This window comes from Pinus tabuliformis, chromosome 4_2, assembly GCF_031772625.1.
Source record: "Pinus tabuliformis cultivar Carrire ecotype Pingquan chromosome 4_2, CPIR1, whole genome shotgun sequence".
Lineage (NCBI taxonomy): Eukaryota > Viridiplantae > Streptophyta > Pinopsida > Pinales > Pinaceae > Pinus > Pinus tabuliformis.
In genome coordinates this window covers 404158742-404175670 of record NC_142304.1, presented here as the reverse complement: position 1 = coordinate 404175670, position 16929 = coordinate 404158742, and the positions used below count along the sequence as shown (strand labels likewise).

Sequence of the window (16929 nt, the reverse complement as noted above, 5' to 3'; positions counted from 1 at the left end):
TAATGGGTGTAGCTTCCTCTATTTCGACGGAAGTCTTAAGAGAAGCCTTTACAGTAGTTCAAAATATGTTGAAGACACCCAGTCCATGAGCCCCCTCTTCTTGTAGTGCCTCTATGAACCTGGGCACACATCCTTTCCCTCGCCATTGTTGATTGTAACAACGCTTGGACAGTCAGAGGAAATTCCTTGTATCAACTGCTCTCATCCTGAGCTTGAAAATCGCTACCAAACATTTGCTGAATCTGCACTAATATGCAGATTTAATGGGCTTTGGCCTCGCACAGCAGAGCTATATCAATGGATCCATGACTTTTGGACCAAAAAAAGCAAGATCTACCTATGCTCAAAAGGATTCTTCATTGTGGTTTTTTACTCAGATGAAGACTACCAAAAGGTCTTAACGGGAGGCCCTTGGTTCTGGGGCTCAGCTGGGCTTTTTCTCACCCCTTGGTTTCCAGAATTTGACCCTTCTACAGCCATCATCACCAAGATTCCCATTTGGGTCAGGCTTCCGAATCTTCCGGCACATCTATGGCATTACTCTGTCTTCCTAGCCATTGGAGACACTTTGGGACGATACCTAGCTACAGATATTTCCAGAAAGGATAATGGTCTCTACACTTATGGCAGACTGTGCGCTGAAATAGATATCAGCAAAGGACTGCCGGATCAGATCAATCTCAAGATGGGAGATTTCCACTGGACTCAATCATTGGATTACGAGAATACAGCCTTCCGTTGCCGACATTGTAATCAAGCCGGACACCTCCAAAGTACCTGCACCTAGTTCCTCGACAAAAAGAAGAAACTGAATCGCAAGCCCAAATCCAAGCGCTGGAATCCTTGTGAGCCACCATGTCGTATGAACGATTTAGAATTCTCCAGCTCGGATGAGGAGGAAACCAAAGCAGACGGGCAAGATGATGAGACTCCGATGGACGCTCCCTCGGTCGTCCCGGCAGCCCCATCTAACCCTCAGATTTCTCAGAAACGGACTCATTCTTCCTCGTCCTCAGACTCTGACAAGGATATTCCGCAGCCAGTGCAGAACAGTCTGCAACTTGTAATGGCTCAGCCAAATTCCTCTGGGTGGGTCAAAGTAAGCAAGAAAAAAGGAAAAAAATGTCGGTTGGTAGGAGCTGACCCCTCTGGGTAGTTTTCTTTGCTCAGTTCTTTCTTCTGCTTCTCAGTGTTCTCTTGTTTGTTTTCTAAGGAGCGAGGTAGAGAGCCTATCCCCTTTGGCTCCCTCACTTTTTGCTTTGCTTGTTCGCAAGCCTGCTTGTACTATATTTTTCCTCCTAATAGAATTAGTCTTTATACAGAAAAAAAAAACAACGCTTGGACAGACTTTGTGATGCTACAATCGCCCTTCACCACTCCCTCCAAGACAAGCCAAAAGGGGACATGTTTGTCGGGTGAAGGAATGTTGAAGTTAAAGTAGTTGCAGATTGGTAACCAGGAGTGATTATGCCGATTCCATAGTGAGCCACTTGAAGACCCTGTACAGGAGGCCACCACCACAGGAGGACACCAAGAAACCATAAAAATAACCAGTTGCTTTGATGAGTGAAGATGCCACGAGAAAGAGCTCTATGTATGAACATTTTGTGGCTTGAAATCCTAAGATTTCCATAGCCACTCATGTTGTTTCACATTTAGAAGTACCCTTTCGCTTTGAGTTTGAGATAGAAATTTCCAATTCCAGACTAAAATATTGCCATAGTAAATGCCAAGATAGCACAGTGGTTGAGCCAACTGCTATCCTTAATGTGTCCACATGACAAAAATTGCTAGTTGTACACCACCAATTGTTCATCGATCCTCTATCTACCAAATTTAAAACCACTTTAACGATCCACTTACCTAGCTTCATGGCACGACATGACCACAGATCAAACACTCGCATTCAGGTTGTTACACAAGAATTTTAGGTTGAAATGGGTGTAACTTTTGCAATACTTGTCTAACTCCCGCTTATAACCTTGCATCTAAAATGTCACAAACACTTTACTTTAATTATCATCAATTTAGCTTTAATATGGGTGCTTTGTCAAATATATCTACTCTACGCGATACTCAAAGTCAAAAAAAAATAAAAAAAAAATAAAAATTAAGCTAGTGATATCTTCACCTTTTTTTTTTAATTGGTATTTCTGGGAGAGGAACTCAAATCCACAATTAGTTTTTCAAATCCTACACATAAAAGTTTATAAATGGACCTAGATGTCACAACCCTATTTGTTTCCCTTGAAATATGTGCAAAAAGGGAAAAAAAAAACTCCTAGACTTTTACTCGAGAAAGAGCTATGATACCAATTATAGTGATCCTTTATCCTTAAATTAAATTGCAATTTAGATATCAATAACACTAATAGTTTATTCAATATTAATATCCTTAAGGTAGTTACTTACCTCTTCGAGGTGACAACCTCTTAATGAGCTAAACTTCAGTACAACATACTCCTTTACATGCTCCATAAGGAGGATTCCATACTTATTTATAGATGACTAGGAAACAATAAAAGATGTGAGCTTGCGTTTATTGTAGATTGTTTAGTGATGGGTGCAAGTTTTGAAGTTCAAGATTGTCTAAGATTATTTGCATGGGAAATGGTTCATGTAACCTTTGTTGTTTTCTGGATATTCGATGACTATAATAAGTGTTAGAGGATTTGAACAATGAAATACCAAATACTTCTGTTTTGTGAGTTGTGCCAACTTGTCAATGTACATTTTGATTTCATATTTGAAATATCAAATATATATTTTTTTTCCTTAGAAAAAAATAATGAGATAGAAAACCCTAATCATAATCAAATACCAAACACCTAGTTGGCCTTCTTTAATGATGTCATATTACATTTATTCAAGGTTAACTACCTTGTGGGCTTATTTAATAATAATAAACATAGTTGATCCATTCCACCTCACATTAAATGGTCATCATGTCAACATTATTATCAACTTCAGTAAACCCTTCGCCCTGTATTACACCCATAGAGAGGATCCCACCATTAAGCTTAGTCCACCTCACAGTAAATGACCATCATACCAACATTGTCATCAATTCTAGTAGGTATCATTTGGACCCAATACAACCCTAGGGATGATCCCACCAAATTGATCCTCTTGAACATACTCTTCATTATTACATGTCTCCTTGTTATTTTACTCATACCAAATAAACAAAATTGCAATTTTATTTATATGTACAACAAAACTACATTTTGCATATGTGAGAAGGCATTCCTATGACAATCTACCTTGTGAGAGTATATGATTAATGCTATGTCCCTTGTGCATGGGGATGCAATGTCTATTCTTTTAACATTTTCCCATACATTTACACATGTCAAATATATATTTCTCATATATATCCCTATATACAAAAATTCCCAATAATACATAAGGAAGTTTTGTGTGCTTTGAAATAAAACTTTTTTATCAATCTGTCCCAAGGGTCAAGAATAAATTCTTGCTGTTGATGTTCTTCAGTCCTTGTGATTTGAAATATGCCTTTGTCCATATCTAGTCTAGCTTTCAAAAAGGAGTTTGCAGTGGTGTTCCTATGCCTGTAAACATTATCAAAATGGTGAGTTATTGTCTAATTTTTTGATATATGGGCAGAAGTATGTAACTTTTTATGCTTACTTTTCTCTTCATCCAATTTCTTACAACTTAAGAATCTCCATATCCTTGTATGGAGTTTATTCCCTGGTTTGTGGACAATTGTAATAAAAGTTTTAGTGCAAATAATTATGCATAATTATTTGAGGTTGTTCCACAGTTTGCAAAGGAGGAGAGAAAAACAATATTGGATAAATGAAAGATTCCATGTGCCCCACTTGTCAAGGGGGGACCTTGAGCAACCTTGTCACACAAAGCCCATGGGGAGTCTATCTGTATTATTTGCTCGAGGAGAAGGCATGAGAGGGAGGATGAGACTTTTATGATCATATTGTTAGCAAATGCCATATTATGGAGGGTTATCTGTATTGAAGATGGACTTTTGTCTTCCAAAATGGTTTGGCTTCTCTCTAACCATATGCCCCATGCCACAATTAAAGGAAGTGATTTATGTGTAATTTATGATTTTCTGAAAGCCATTGTATTAAACTTTCCTCTATCGAGGGATCATCCTAGACTCATGTTTGGCCTTCAAATTGTTGGATTTTCTTCCATACATCTTGTGCAAAGGGGCATCTTATGAATAAGTGGCCCATTGATTCAGAGTTTGTTGAGCATGGGGAGCAAATACTAGGGCCATGGAAGGATTGTTTTTGTAGATTATTCAACGCTAGAGCTTTGTTTTAGAGGAGAAGCCACATAAAGAGTTTTGCTTTTGGAGGACATTTTAATTTCCATGGACTTTTACCTACCATGGGGGCTCGTTGTTTCTGGCTTCCATTTCCATGAAAACGTACCCAAATTTTGGAGAGTATTCATCATGTGGACTAGTAGCCTAAATCAATAGATCTTTAATGTCTAATAGGGAGACATGTGAATGTTTTAGGACTTTGATGTGGTGATTTTGGTCTATTGCAAATTCACCCTTTAGGTTGAGTTTGTCAAAAGATAGCTAATCTTGTTAACCCCTCACATAATTGAAATCTGATATTTGGTTTAGAGTGGAGATTATCATTTTTTAATTTTTGTACCAGTGGGTGGGGGAGGAGGTGGCTTTGTTGACACCCTATCCAAGGATTCAATCCTATTTGTATTTGAGTTCCATTTCTCACCTTCCATTTGAGGTTTTGATCAGTGTGAGGAAAAACTTTTGTGATAACATTCAAGATGATTGTGCCATTTTTTACTAGTTTTTGAGGAGTTTTGATCCTCTCCAACATAGAGAGAGGACTTATATATTTTTGATAAGTGACTTGAGCCCATAGACCAATCCCCTATATGAATTTCCAAACCCTTTTACAAAAAGGAATTTTGAGAACCAGAGTAAATATTTTAGTCTCTAACCTCCTTGAGATTTTGGGGCGGTAATTGTGTTTAAGGCAGTAACTGCAAAAACGTTTTTTCCTCTATTTTCCAACCCATAGAAATCATATATATAATTTACATATTTTATGAAGGATCCCAATGGGAATCCAAACCAAAGAGCCCCAATATACATAGATTAAATAACTACTTTGCAAAGAACTAGTTTGTCAGCCTTGAAGAGCCTTTTGTTGCATCATACACAAATTCTCTTTCCTAATTTTTTAAGTAATCAATGCTAGTAAGATTTTATGTGATGTTTGGGCTTTAGGACAAAACCCAAATATTTGAGTTCCTAATTTATCTCCAAAACCTGAGTAGTAAATGGGTTCTCCAATTGATGTTTGTCCTAATGGATAGTCCCACCAATATAAAGAGGATTTTGAGAGATTTATCATTATACATGTGGCCTAAGGGAAGGTGTATAGTAGATCCTTCAAATATTATGAATGATCCAAATTACCATCATAGAAAATAAGTACATCATTCGCAAAGAGTAAGTGTGTGATGGTACATTGGGGGGTTATTCAAATTCATTTGAAGTGAGCCATGTGTTTTGCATATGTAATGAGTGCACTAAGAAATTTTGCTACAAGGAGAAAGATGTGGGGGGGAGTAATGGGCACCGTTGATGAAGACATGTCTCTACATTAAAAATGGTGGAGGTTTCTCCATTTATTAGAAATGCAAAATATGTGGAGCTGATGCAATTTAGCACCCAGGAGACAAGCGAATGGCATAAGAGTAGGTGAATTAGAATAAGTTTGATAAATATCTAGTTGACCTTTTCAAAAAATTCCGAGAGGTATACTTTATACAAAACTATTTTTTGATCCTTAGTATCGCTTGAGTACAATCCTTCTTGAGTGAGGCCTATAACTTCATGAATTTTATGTCTTACCAAAAAACCAATTTGTTTCGGGGCGACATGTTTTGAAATGATCTCTTTCAAGAGATGGGAAATTACATTGGAAATGATCTTGTAGATGGTGTTATGCAAGGAGATGGGTCTAAAAAGATCAAAAGAGTCAATATTATTGATTTTTGGTATCACAGCAATAAACGTGGTGTTGAAAGGGGTTGATATTTGTCCATAAGTTTTGGAAAATTTAACAACCTTTAAAAGATCATCACTAAGGAAATCATAGTGTTCAAGATAAATCTCTATTGGGAGACCATATGGTCTAGGGTTCTTCACCTTTTGAAAACCATGGAGGACAATTTCTAGTTAACTTTTTGTAACCTTGGCCATTAGGGCATCATTTCCTTCTTGATTTACAAAACAAGGAAATAACCCTCACACTTTTAAAGTCTAATCAATCATTGCTTTTTATTATCTCGACAAAAGCTCTCTTTGAAATATATACCTCCTTTTAAGGATATTTTCTGGAAGGAGGAGGCAACAGATCCATCATGATTTTTTATCTCCCAAATAGTATTTATGGTATTTTGGTGGTTTGCAATTTTGTGAAAATAATTGGTGTTTTCATCACTAGTCTATAACCAAAGAGACATTTTCTCCATTCTCCACTCTTTTTCTCTGTCCAAAAGTATTTGTTTTCCCTTTGCTTCAAGGTCTCTGATATATTCCTTTTGGTATGCCAATCCAACCTCCAAAATGCCTCGTTGAAAGAAATCTTTTTGTTTTGCTTCTATGCCAACGAATGTGTTGTGTACCATGATTCCTTATTTGTTTTGCCTAATTTGAGACAATGAATGTGGTCAATTTTAGGTTCCTTCAGAGCTAAATTGAGGGGGATTCCAATGAATTAGGGGATAATGGACACCGGGCCTGTTTAATGACTTCATGTAGGGAATGATCTTCAAACTAATTAGGGTTTAGTTTAGAAGGGAAAGGGGGTTTGGGGGGAGGAAACAAATTCAAGGAGAATGGGGTTGTGATTAGAATCACCATCCATAAAGACCCATTGGTGCATATGAAGGTTGAGATTGAGATGAGCCTCATATATGAGGAAATAATCCAACCATTTTGCATTTTTGTTGACTTTTATTTATTTTTTGTCCATGTGTGTTGAATTTTTTAGGGGAGGATTTTGATGAGACCAACTTCATCCAAGTGTTCAATGAGAAAATTAGAGAGGGGATCAAGGAGGGTCGAGAGGCCTTGATTTTTTATTTCCCTAGAGAAAAATTTAGGTCCCTGCCCATGATTGATCTATTAGAGTCAACATGAGGCAATTTGAAGAAATTTTCCCAATATTCATTCCTATCTGGGTATGGCCCATAGATCCTGTAACAAATGAAAGGCACATTTAGATATTTTGAATGAAGATATAAAGCTAGCCTTGATCATATAAACGAAGTCAAATTTAACTGCACATTGTGAACATTCCATCTAATAATGATCCCTCCTAATCTCCCATTTGTATCTAAAGCAACAAGGTCCCAGTGGGTGAGGGTTTTCCTAAGAAGGGGTTCTACCTTTTCTCCTTCCATCATGGTTTCACGTAGAAAGATAATTTGTGGAGTATGCATTTCAATCAGTCTCTTGATCACCATTTTTTAGGAGTCCTATAATCAATGGACATAATTTTTTATTTAGGAACCATATGAGAGGTTGGTGCTCTAAGGGCCTCAAGAATAAATGTCTATTTTCTTGTGTGTATATCAAAATTTTCCTACCATTTTGTTAGGGAGAGAAAGGACTTCCTTCTTATGCTAGATGGCTTCGGATCCCCTTCATTCGAATAACTTAGCCCATTTTTGGACATTTAACAAAATTCATCTAAGGAATCCGTTTGTAGGTGAAGCCGGGATTTTGAGAGTGAGTGAAGGTTCTAATGAGGGCAAGAGGTCAAAATTTCCATACTGCCAAACATGAGAAGGGAGATGCGGACAATAGGAAACACAAAGGGAAAAAAGGGTATGAATGGACAGAAGGAGAGAAGGGAAGAAGACATAGGAAGGGAGAGCTCTAAGAGAAAGTTCAAAAGGTTCCTAAAGGACATGGGGGAGTGGGAGGTCATAGAGGAGGGGGAGTAGTAGGACAAGTAAAAGGAAATGACAACGGTGGATTGGGGGAAATCTACATACCTAGAGAAGGAAAACATTTTGAAGAAATAATAGGCACAATAGGCACATCCTCCTTAAGAGCTTTCAATATTGATAACTGTGAAGCAACATTGGGAACAACCTCCATGTTAGATACCAAAGTAGACTTTTGCATAGTTGCAAGTGAGCCTTTTGAGACGATTACTAGAGTTTGAGCAATTTGAGACATACAAGGAGAAGTGACTGAATAGAGAACGTCCTTCCAAACCCATTTCCTCTTTGATTTTCCAAGAGGGTAGTCCTTGCCGAGGTGATCGTGAGCATGGCATCAACTACATTTGAAGGGTATTCCCTTGTAGTCCAAACTTTGATGATGTACCAAGTGCTTCGAGTTAATTGTAATAGAATCTAGAAGTCTTGATGAGAGGTTTAAGCCTACCAAAATACGAGCCATGACAATATGCCTAGTTTGTTGAAAAGAGAGGCTGACTTTATAGAAGAAACCAAATGTATTCACAATTTCTTTAAAGAAATCCCCATATCAAAATGTTAGAGGAAAACTAAGCAACTGAACCCAGATTGTAACAATAACTAGTTTTTCCAAGCGAGCATCAAAGTCTACTAACCATTTCTTAACATAGAGGGCATATGAGCCCCAGTGCCAATGTCCCTGTAGGATGTTTTGAGCATCCTCCACTGAATTCGTTATCCAACCCATCCATCCTTTTGCCAAGACCACGCAGTGGGGTGTACAACCAAGAAGTTGTGAAGAAATTGTTTCTGTCCATTTCCTGAGAACAACCATGGAGATCCTTTTACTAATAAATCTGCCAATGATGGTGGATTCCTCTATTTCATGTATGTCATGAGCTGTATGTCCTTGCTCATAACCAAACTTGCTTCGTCCACTTTTTGCTTTGTGCATTTCCTATTATGTTTTGGGGGGTCACCCTTAGGGGAAGCCATAAAAGAGGTAGGTTGAGTAAGGTTAGCATAGCTGCTAAACATATTCTACATTAGAAAACCATGAAGGAAACTGGTTTGTGGGATGGAGGGAGAGCGGCAAGGGAGAAAAAACAGACAAGGAAAGGAGGTACGAATAATAGAGGCAACCTCCATTAGGGATTACGGCGAGAGTAAAGCTTCAATCATAGGAGGTGACGAACAGGAAGGGAGAAGGTTAATTGCGTCCGAATGAGAGTAATGCCAATGTTGTGGAGGTCACCTTTCATCATGACACTATCAAGGCTGACAAATTTCCCCATCAAATTTCCCTTGGGAATGATGATCTTGCCATCAAAGAGTAAGGAGGAACCTGGTGTGATAATAGGGTTTGGATTGCTTCGATGGGTGAAGACCACTGTGAAGGTGATATGCAACAGATTGGTAGAGTAGTTCACTAGATCAACATGTGATCAACATCCATTAGAGTGGTCGAAGAGGAGGTGACACAAGAGAGAGCGATGCATGTCAAACTATGTTGGAGGGTGTACAAGGATCATGTAACCATAGATTTGCAAAGCTGACGTCCTTTCGACTTCAAACCCTTACACCTCCATCATTCCTTTCACCCATATAATTCTATACCATCTAATATTTTATATATGCTTTTTTATTCACTACATTCTATTAATTTTTTTAAACTCTTAATTTTAAATTTTATTAACCCTATAGTTAACCTAATTAAATATAAATAATTATATAATAAAATACATTTTATTAATAAACACTGTAATTTTCTTTGATCCACGAAAAAAAAATGCACCTTTTCCATAAACCATTGGTAAAACAAATACATTTTATTAATAGGTAATGTAATGTTAATGTACCTTTTCCGTAAACCAATTGTAAAAGTGCGAGAAACAAAATTTAATAGTTCCAATTGATCTCTGCATTTTCAAAATACCACAAATTTCTCCCTACCTCACGAGTCTAACTCAAAGTCCTCCCCAAACTCTATTAACACGGTGAAATAACTACACAAAGCATGATCTGAATGGAACCATGATCTAATGGCTAGATTTCGTCGAGGGAAGTCGAGTCGGAGACAAATTCGGGTATAATATGGAGGATGGGTGAGTCAGAATTGGGTAAAAATAGAAGGGAAGACAGAGGATCACCCCAAAAAATATTTGTCTGATTGATCGATTGATTTCTAAGAGGGCCAACGTTGTTTTCTGCTCCTCCACAACCAAATAGTTCATCTCCCCATCTCCTGCTTTTCAGATTCACTATACATTCAAAATTCGAAATTCGATATTCGGGACTGTGTAATCGAAGGTCTATCTATCTTCAAGGTCCCCAGATCAATCTTCCTCCGAAGGTAAGACAGACAGCTTTGCATTAATTCTGTTTCCTTTGATTCCTTCCGGTGGGAAGAGATTATTGGAGTTTTATTTATGGAGGAGCTGACAGATCCAAAAAAGCTATTCGTCGAGAGGCCTTGTTTGATTCTGTATTTGTCAAAACATTAAAACCTTTTGTAGGAAAAAAATCGTATATGCAATGAACATTTTCGCCAAACGAATGTTGTTTAACCACGATTTTGCTTATTGTTTACCCTGTTCTTGTGCTCTGTCAGCAGGAGAATCGTTTCGATCATCTCTGCTGGTAAATTAAGCTAGACATAGCGGTATTTTATCAAGGGGCTCATCTGCTGCTCCATTATTGGAAAATATTCAACCTAACCCTAATTGGATCTACCCTAAATTAACGTATCTGTCTGGATGCCATAAATTGATTAATATCTTGTAACTTACATGCTCCTATGGCTGGCTGTTGTTAACTCAGTTAATCTGTTCGTTTCAGAAAGTGAGAGTAGAAACCTTTTAGACAAGTCAGGGGCAATGGGGAGAATTAAGCCACAGACATTGTTGCAGCAGAGCAAAAAGAAAAAAGGACCCGCCCGTATCAGCGTTTCCACCATTATAGTGTGCAACTTGATCATCATCTTTCTTATGTTTTCTCTAGTGGCCATCTACAGGCAGAGGGCCAAGCGGTGAGTGGCTTCTATATGTGTTTGAACCATTTATATCTTTGAATTTTCGGAATTTGTCTTTAAAAGTTTTGGTTTGACCCCTTGATAAGACTAAGCTGTCGTCCTTGGCCTAAATGCAAAAGCTGTTAACCTTGATCAGTAGAACTATATTCTGTGACATGACCGTTAGCATGGATTTGTTTTTCTATTTTTTATACATACGTTTATATAATTGGAAACTCTTATGTATATGTGTGTCTATTTATTGCTTAACTATTTTCTTATGCCTTACATAGAATCCAGAAATGGATCGAGTGATTGATATGATATATCTGCAATTTGTCTCTTGAACTCAATAGTTACAAATAGAAATGTACAATTATATCACAATTATCATATTATCTCACCTATTAAATCTCAGAAAATTGTCCCCATTTTTTGCTATGGGCAAGGAAGTATCTGCTCAATTCTTACCTTGAGTTGGTAAAGTGCCTTTTTCTGCCAACCAAGTCGTTGTATGCCTATGATGAGTAGTTTAGGTGCAGACTTTAAACAAAGTGTCCTTGGTCAAAGAAGGCTGAAAATATGGATTTGTGGCCTTGGCATGGGTAACTAGAAATTCGTCCTACCATGGAACCAAGGTGGTTCTCTATGCCGATCACGGAGTGTCTTGTGCTCGCCTTGAGTTTGCTAGAGTATGTCATGTACTCGAGCATGCATTTTTGCCACAGGGTTTCAAGGGCTGGAAGCCCTAGCCCATGTCACAAGGTTCACTGAATTTCAACCATGAGGTTTGAAATTCCGCAAACCTAATTTAGAGGTTCATTGAGGTTCCTTGAACCTCACTGCTGTTGCTTGACTCCACAGCTCAAGCTCATAACCTCGTGTCACAGCTCAAGCTTGTAATCTAGTCTTGCAGTTTCTGTGTCCATAACATTTTTTCTGTTTATTGATGTTGATTTCTTACTATTTTTGTTATATTTCATTTTAAAGATGTTTGTGTGTGTGTGTTTGTGAACCTGATGGTGAACCTCAGCCGAACCTCATCTGGAACTAAATCTAATCATTGCTGAACCCAAACTCATATCTGAAACCTGTGACTTAGGCCATAGCAGACTTGAAAAGGAGAATACCCTGTGGAGAAAAGAATAAACCTGTTGCAACTATGCTGAAAAATGTGCATTACATCACTTTCTGTTTTGCTGATGATATATGCAGTAAACACAGGACCAATGTTCTGTTAACAACTGCAACCTGACAATCATTCTGAGCGTGGAATGAAGTAGAAAATCTCTTTTGACCTCCTGACGGTTTCCACAAAGATTGCAAAAAGTAGCACTAGAATATAGAGTCCCAGTCAGAAGTGAAAGTGAGTGGCAACCCAGATTGATTCTATGCATGCGTAAAGAATAAATCTGCAGCTTGAGCAACAGCTATGGTTTTGCTATAAGGAATGAATATTGCCATATTTGAAAATATGCAAACTATAACAAAATTGCAGTCATGTTTTCACTGTTTAGTGTTCAGATTGCTGATGAAATCAACTGAGTTGGATTCTCCAGTGTATCTGTATCAAAAATTGGCACTCCGACTGCAACTATCAAAGGAACTGAAAATAGCAACAAAAGTAATGATAGGAGTGAAGCTCATATAGTTAAGAACCGAAGAACAAAGGTAGTGGGGGCACTTGTAGAACTAAAGGTGGATTCCTGATTAATGGAGGAAATTTTCTAAAGAAATTTGTTGATTATATTTTTGAAATGATAAACATTACAATGAGAGGCGGAAACCTTATTTTTCCCTAAAGATGTAAAAGCCCTAATTTCAAGATCGAGTACTAATAAATGTGACAAAGCCCTTTGTTTGCATAAAACTGATCATTATATATTTACGAAAATCTTTGAATACAATGTTGCCTGTCCAATGTTTCACTACAAAATACAAGAGAGCTGCAGCAGACCCTAAAATTACTGTGAAGACATAGCCAGGTCCACCTGCTCCATAGCTTGCAGTTTAGTTTCTAACAAACTGCCCTAAGATAAAAATAAAACGACATAACACATATCCGTCATAATAAACTTTAAGGCGCTAAACGAGAACTAGCAATAGATCCAACCTGGGTCTCAGAGGTAGGGTCCTTATTAGAGTCTCCAGTATGTCCTATGTGTCCAAGGGTGACTAGAACTATATCTTGTTGGGGGTGGTGGGGTTGGTGAAGTGACGAAGTTTGACAGCTGAACCAGTGAGTAGAGGACTGTGGAGAGAGAAGCCTCTAAATTGAGGCATTTCTCACAAAGGATGCTCAAGGTGGAGAGAGATTCTTGTCCCTAATCTCAACATGCCAGAAGATACTTCCGATATTCCACCTTAAACCAATCCCTAACCCTTTTGTCCTCTGCAATCTGATTTTTGTGCCAATTTTCTATTTTTCCTCTACTAAACTAGATCACATTTTTGTGTCTTTACTATATCCCTTTCACAGGTATGAAGGCCTTGCTTTTATCTGTGAATCTCCTTTGCAAAACTGTGATAACATCAGCAACATTTGCTGGTGCTGTTGATGGAGTCTCTTCCCAAAACTGCAATCAAGGAACTAGAGGCAAACCTCCAAGGAGTCCCAAGCCCAGATTGGATTAATATAGGCAAGAATGAAACGGAGCAAAAAATATTTACTTCCCTCACATGTACTCCACCCGCCTCCATTCTATGTGATAATACAAGTGCCATTAGTATTTCAAAAAATCCTGTCATGCACTCCAAGACAAAGCACATACCCATTAAGTACCATTTTCAATGAGAACAAGTGCTTGAACAAAAGGTAAAATTGGATTATGTTCCCTCCAAAGAACAGGTTGCTGATATATTCACAAACCCGCTTCTGAGAGAAACATTTGAATATCTCAGACAAAAGATGGGAGTAGTTGTTGCATCATCCTGCTGTTAAATACAGTTTTTCAGAGGAAGTTTCATATACGCAGGTTTCATGAAGGATAATCACGTATATATGCGGGTTTCTGTGGCTGCAGAAGTGTATATGTTTTTCTGATAGAAAAACAGTGGGTCAGACTCTAATATGGGTGCTCAGTCTGATATTGATGATTACAGTCTGACGATATGCTTTGTTCATTGTTTTTTATCTGACTGACAAATATGCCTTAATGAATGTTTTGTTGAAAACGCACAGGTAGCACAGGTTCAGGGGGAGCATTAGCCTTCACAAACATTCTGCATTGTTGGCATTATGGTTTCAACTATGGTTTCAGATATTCATATCAATTGATGCATAGGTCATGTAAAAGATCTAGGGGGTAATATGTCTCTGTCTGTCATAGTCTATTTTTGAATGAGTCCTATTGGACATATGATGTAATTTTGTATCCCCACTATGCATGGGAAGGATGATGTAATAATTCCTATATTTCAGTTATGTATAAACAATTGGTATATCCCCACTTGGTTGGGTGGATGAGTTAAATTTGATGTATCTCCACTTGATTGGGAGATTGATGTATGTATGAGTCTTTGGTCTTAGGGAGGTCATAATCACTTAGTTGAGTTATAGAGTCATGTTATTATTTTGAAACATATCTCTGCAGACTCTGCATATACTCAGGGGGAGCATGGACAACATAATGTATATCAAAGGGGGAGATTATCTTGGTCCGCCCTTTTGCCCTTGATGTCAAAGGGGGAGAGTATTTTGGTGTTGCTTGTTATCTTTAATAGTTTCTATAGCTTGCAATAATCAACACCAACATGGTTGCCATCAAGTCCAAAGGGGGAGATTGTTGGCATTATGATACAAGTGTTGTCCTTGATGGCAACTCACTCACAGGTCAGTTCAGTTTTTGATAAAAAGCAACTCACAATGTAACAGGGCATTGGTACAGAAGAACAAGAAGATGGAACTCAGGTCCACTAATCAGAATGAAGAAGTTGAAGGAAAAGGATGGTGTAAAGCTGTTTAAGCTGTATATGCAGGTTCACCTTGTCAAAGTGGCGTATACACGCAGGTTCACAAAACAAAAAGAGCGTATAAGCATGCACGCACTTTCACAAGAGGGAAAGAGCGTATAGGTTGGAAAATCAAGGAAATTCAAGAAAGAATACCAGGGGTCAATACCATGGTATTAGCCCACAATATTGAGCGGAGTAACGACTATTTGATCCTATTCAAGAATACCACAGGTCCTAAGTGTGGTTTTGGTCCAAGGTATTGAGATAGGCCAAAAACTGTATAAGGAGGAGAAGATCAAATGGCCAAGGTGTGCAAGTGAAGGGTTTTATCAGGAATACTTCTATTTGAAGTATATTTTACGTTGCAGGGGCTATGTTTGTGATATGATTTGAAATATTTTTTGCACCTTGTATTCAATGTTGGATCAGGATCATGAGACCTGAAATGACTTATCATTGAATGATCTGATTTTGGTTGGGCTAGATCTGATTGCGTACACCTGTTTTATTCTTTAAATGTCATGATCTGGTTATGTCCGAAGTTTGGAATAGCATTGAAGTTGTGAGTTAATATTTAGAGATCTATACGCTGGTTCGCCTCTGTAAAGGCGCGTTCGACTATTCCAAGTAGTGTATACAAAAGAAAAGCCTATTCTTCAAAAATCATTGATCTATCTGATCAGTTTTGCTGTGTTACTGTTGTATGCCAATGAAGTCTTCTTAGATCTGAATGTAAATCTGAATGCATAAGGAGTTTGGTGTTTGATTGATTGATTGTTTAAGTGAGAAGGGTTATCTCTGCTACTGCCTGTCTAGAGCTCTGTAAATTGACAGTAGATGTTCAGTATATTGTTGGTTGGTACAAACTTGATTCAAAAAGTTTTATGTTTCAGTAGTTTTGAAGGTATACGCAGGTTTGGATAAAGGAAGTAGCGTATACACGCAGGTTGGGTTCAGTAAAGTAGTGTTTGATTTTTGAGGTTGCAGTTGGTTCTGAATGATGATGCAGGTTTCTGGGTTCAGCACAATATTCTGGTGACAGTGATTCGATTGTTCAGATTAACTGATTGTTGGTTGATGTAGTTTGAGTTTCAAAATTTCTGATGGGTCTAGTATGAAAATTTGATGAAACGAGGCCTTCATTTGTATTGTTGTGTACCAGGAGCATCCAGCCTAAAAATTAATGAAACGTGGTCCCTGGAGGAAGAGAGAAGGTCGTAGCCTTTTGTAGGCCGACGCCTACGTACTAGTAAACACATTGGTTAGTGCAAGAGCTAGGGGGTTGTAGCTCCCTTCTAGTAGAAGCTGAAAAACGAGAGAAGGTTGTAGCTTTATGCAGGTGGGTGCCTGCGTACTGGTATGAGTCTGCACCAGTACAAGATTGTAAACAAATTTTCTTTATATTAAAAGAAGACAGAGACGACAGCAGCAGGTGTTTTTTCTCCCGCATTGGGTTTCCACCTTAAATCTTGGTGTTCATGTGTGTTGCTTATGTGTGATGGTTTATTATGTCTTTACTGCACATAGTTACTGTATAATAAGTTACTGATGCACTGATTAAAGATCTACACATGATAAATTGACTAAATCCTAAGTTCTCTGGATATACGCTGGTTTCTCTAATCACAGTAGTATGTACACGCAAGTTCACTTCACTGAAGTAGCGTATATAAATCTGTTTGGGAAATGAAATATTATTGAACTGTAAACAGTGATTCACCCCCCCCGCGAGTATTATTTCCAACAGTCTTCTCCAAAGGAGCTGTCCAAAGTGTAATTTGGCCCTAATTGCCAATTTTAACAAAACAACTTAGGTCTACGATGAACACTTAGTAATATAACCATCTCCCTAGGTCCAAAGCTTATACATGCTAGAACATCAACTCATGTGCTCAGATCAGATAGACATTAATCATATCAGCCAACACTTGAACTTTGACTATAGAAGATTGATTCTCGTGTTGATCACTCTTATAAGTCTAACATAGCCAGCT

The 16929-nt window shown here is 38.0% G+C and overlaps 1 protein-coding gene across 5 annotated transcripts in view; it reads left to right on the top strand.

Moving 5' to 3' along the window:
- Positions 1 to 9946: 9946 nt before the first annotated feature.
- The window catches only part of LOC149169665 (peptidyl-prolyl cis-trans isomerase CYP21-4-like), a 262297-nt gene continuing 255314 nt past the window's right edge, over positions 9947 to 16929 (top strand). For 2 of the 5 annotated variants that reach the window (XR_016259803.1, XM_089428763.1), the window contains exons 1-3: positions 9948 to 10324; positions 10586 to 10611; positions 10810 to 10999. Coding sequence is in view for 4 of the 5 variants with exons in the window: in XM_089428763.1 (XP_089284889.1) it covers positions 10848 to 10999 (152 nt within the window). In the remaining variant the exon portion in view is untranslated. Of the gene's footprint in view, positions 10325 to 10582; positions 10716 to 10809; positions 11000 to 16929 lie in introns of all 5 variants that reach the window. The other 3 variants (XM_089428766.1, XM_089428764.1, XM_089428765.1) reach the window with 3 other exon arrangements.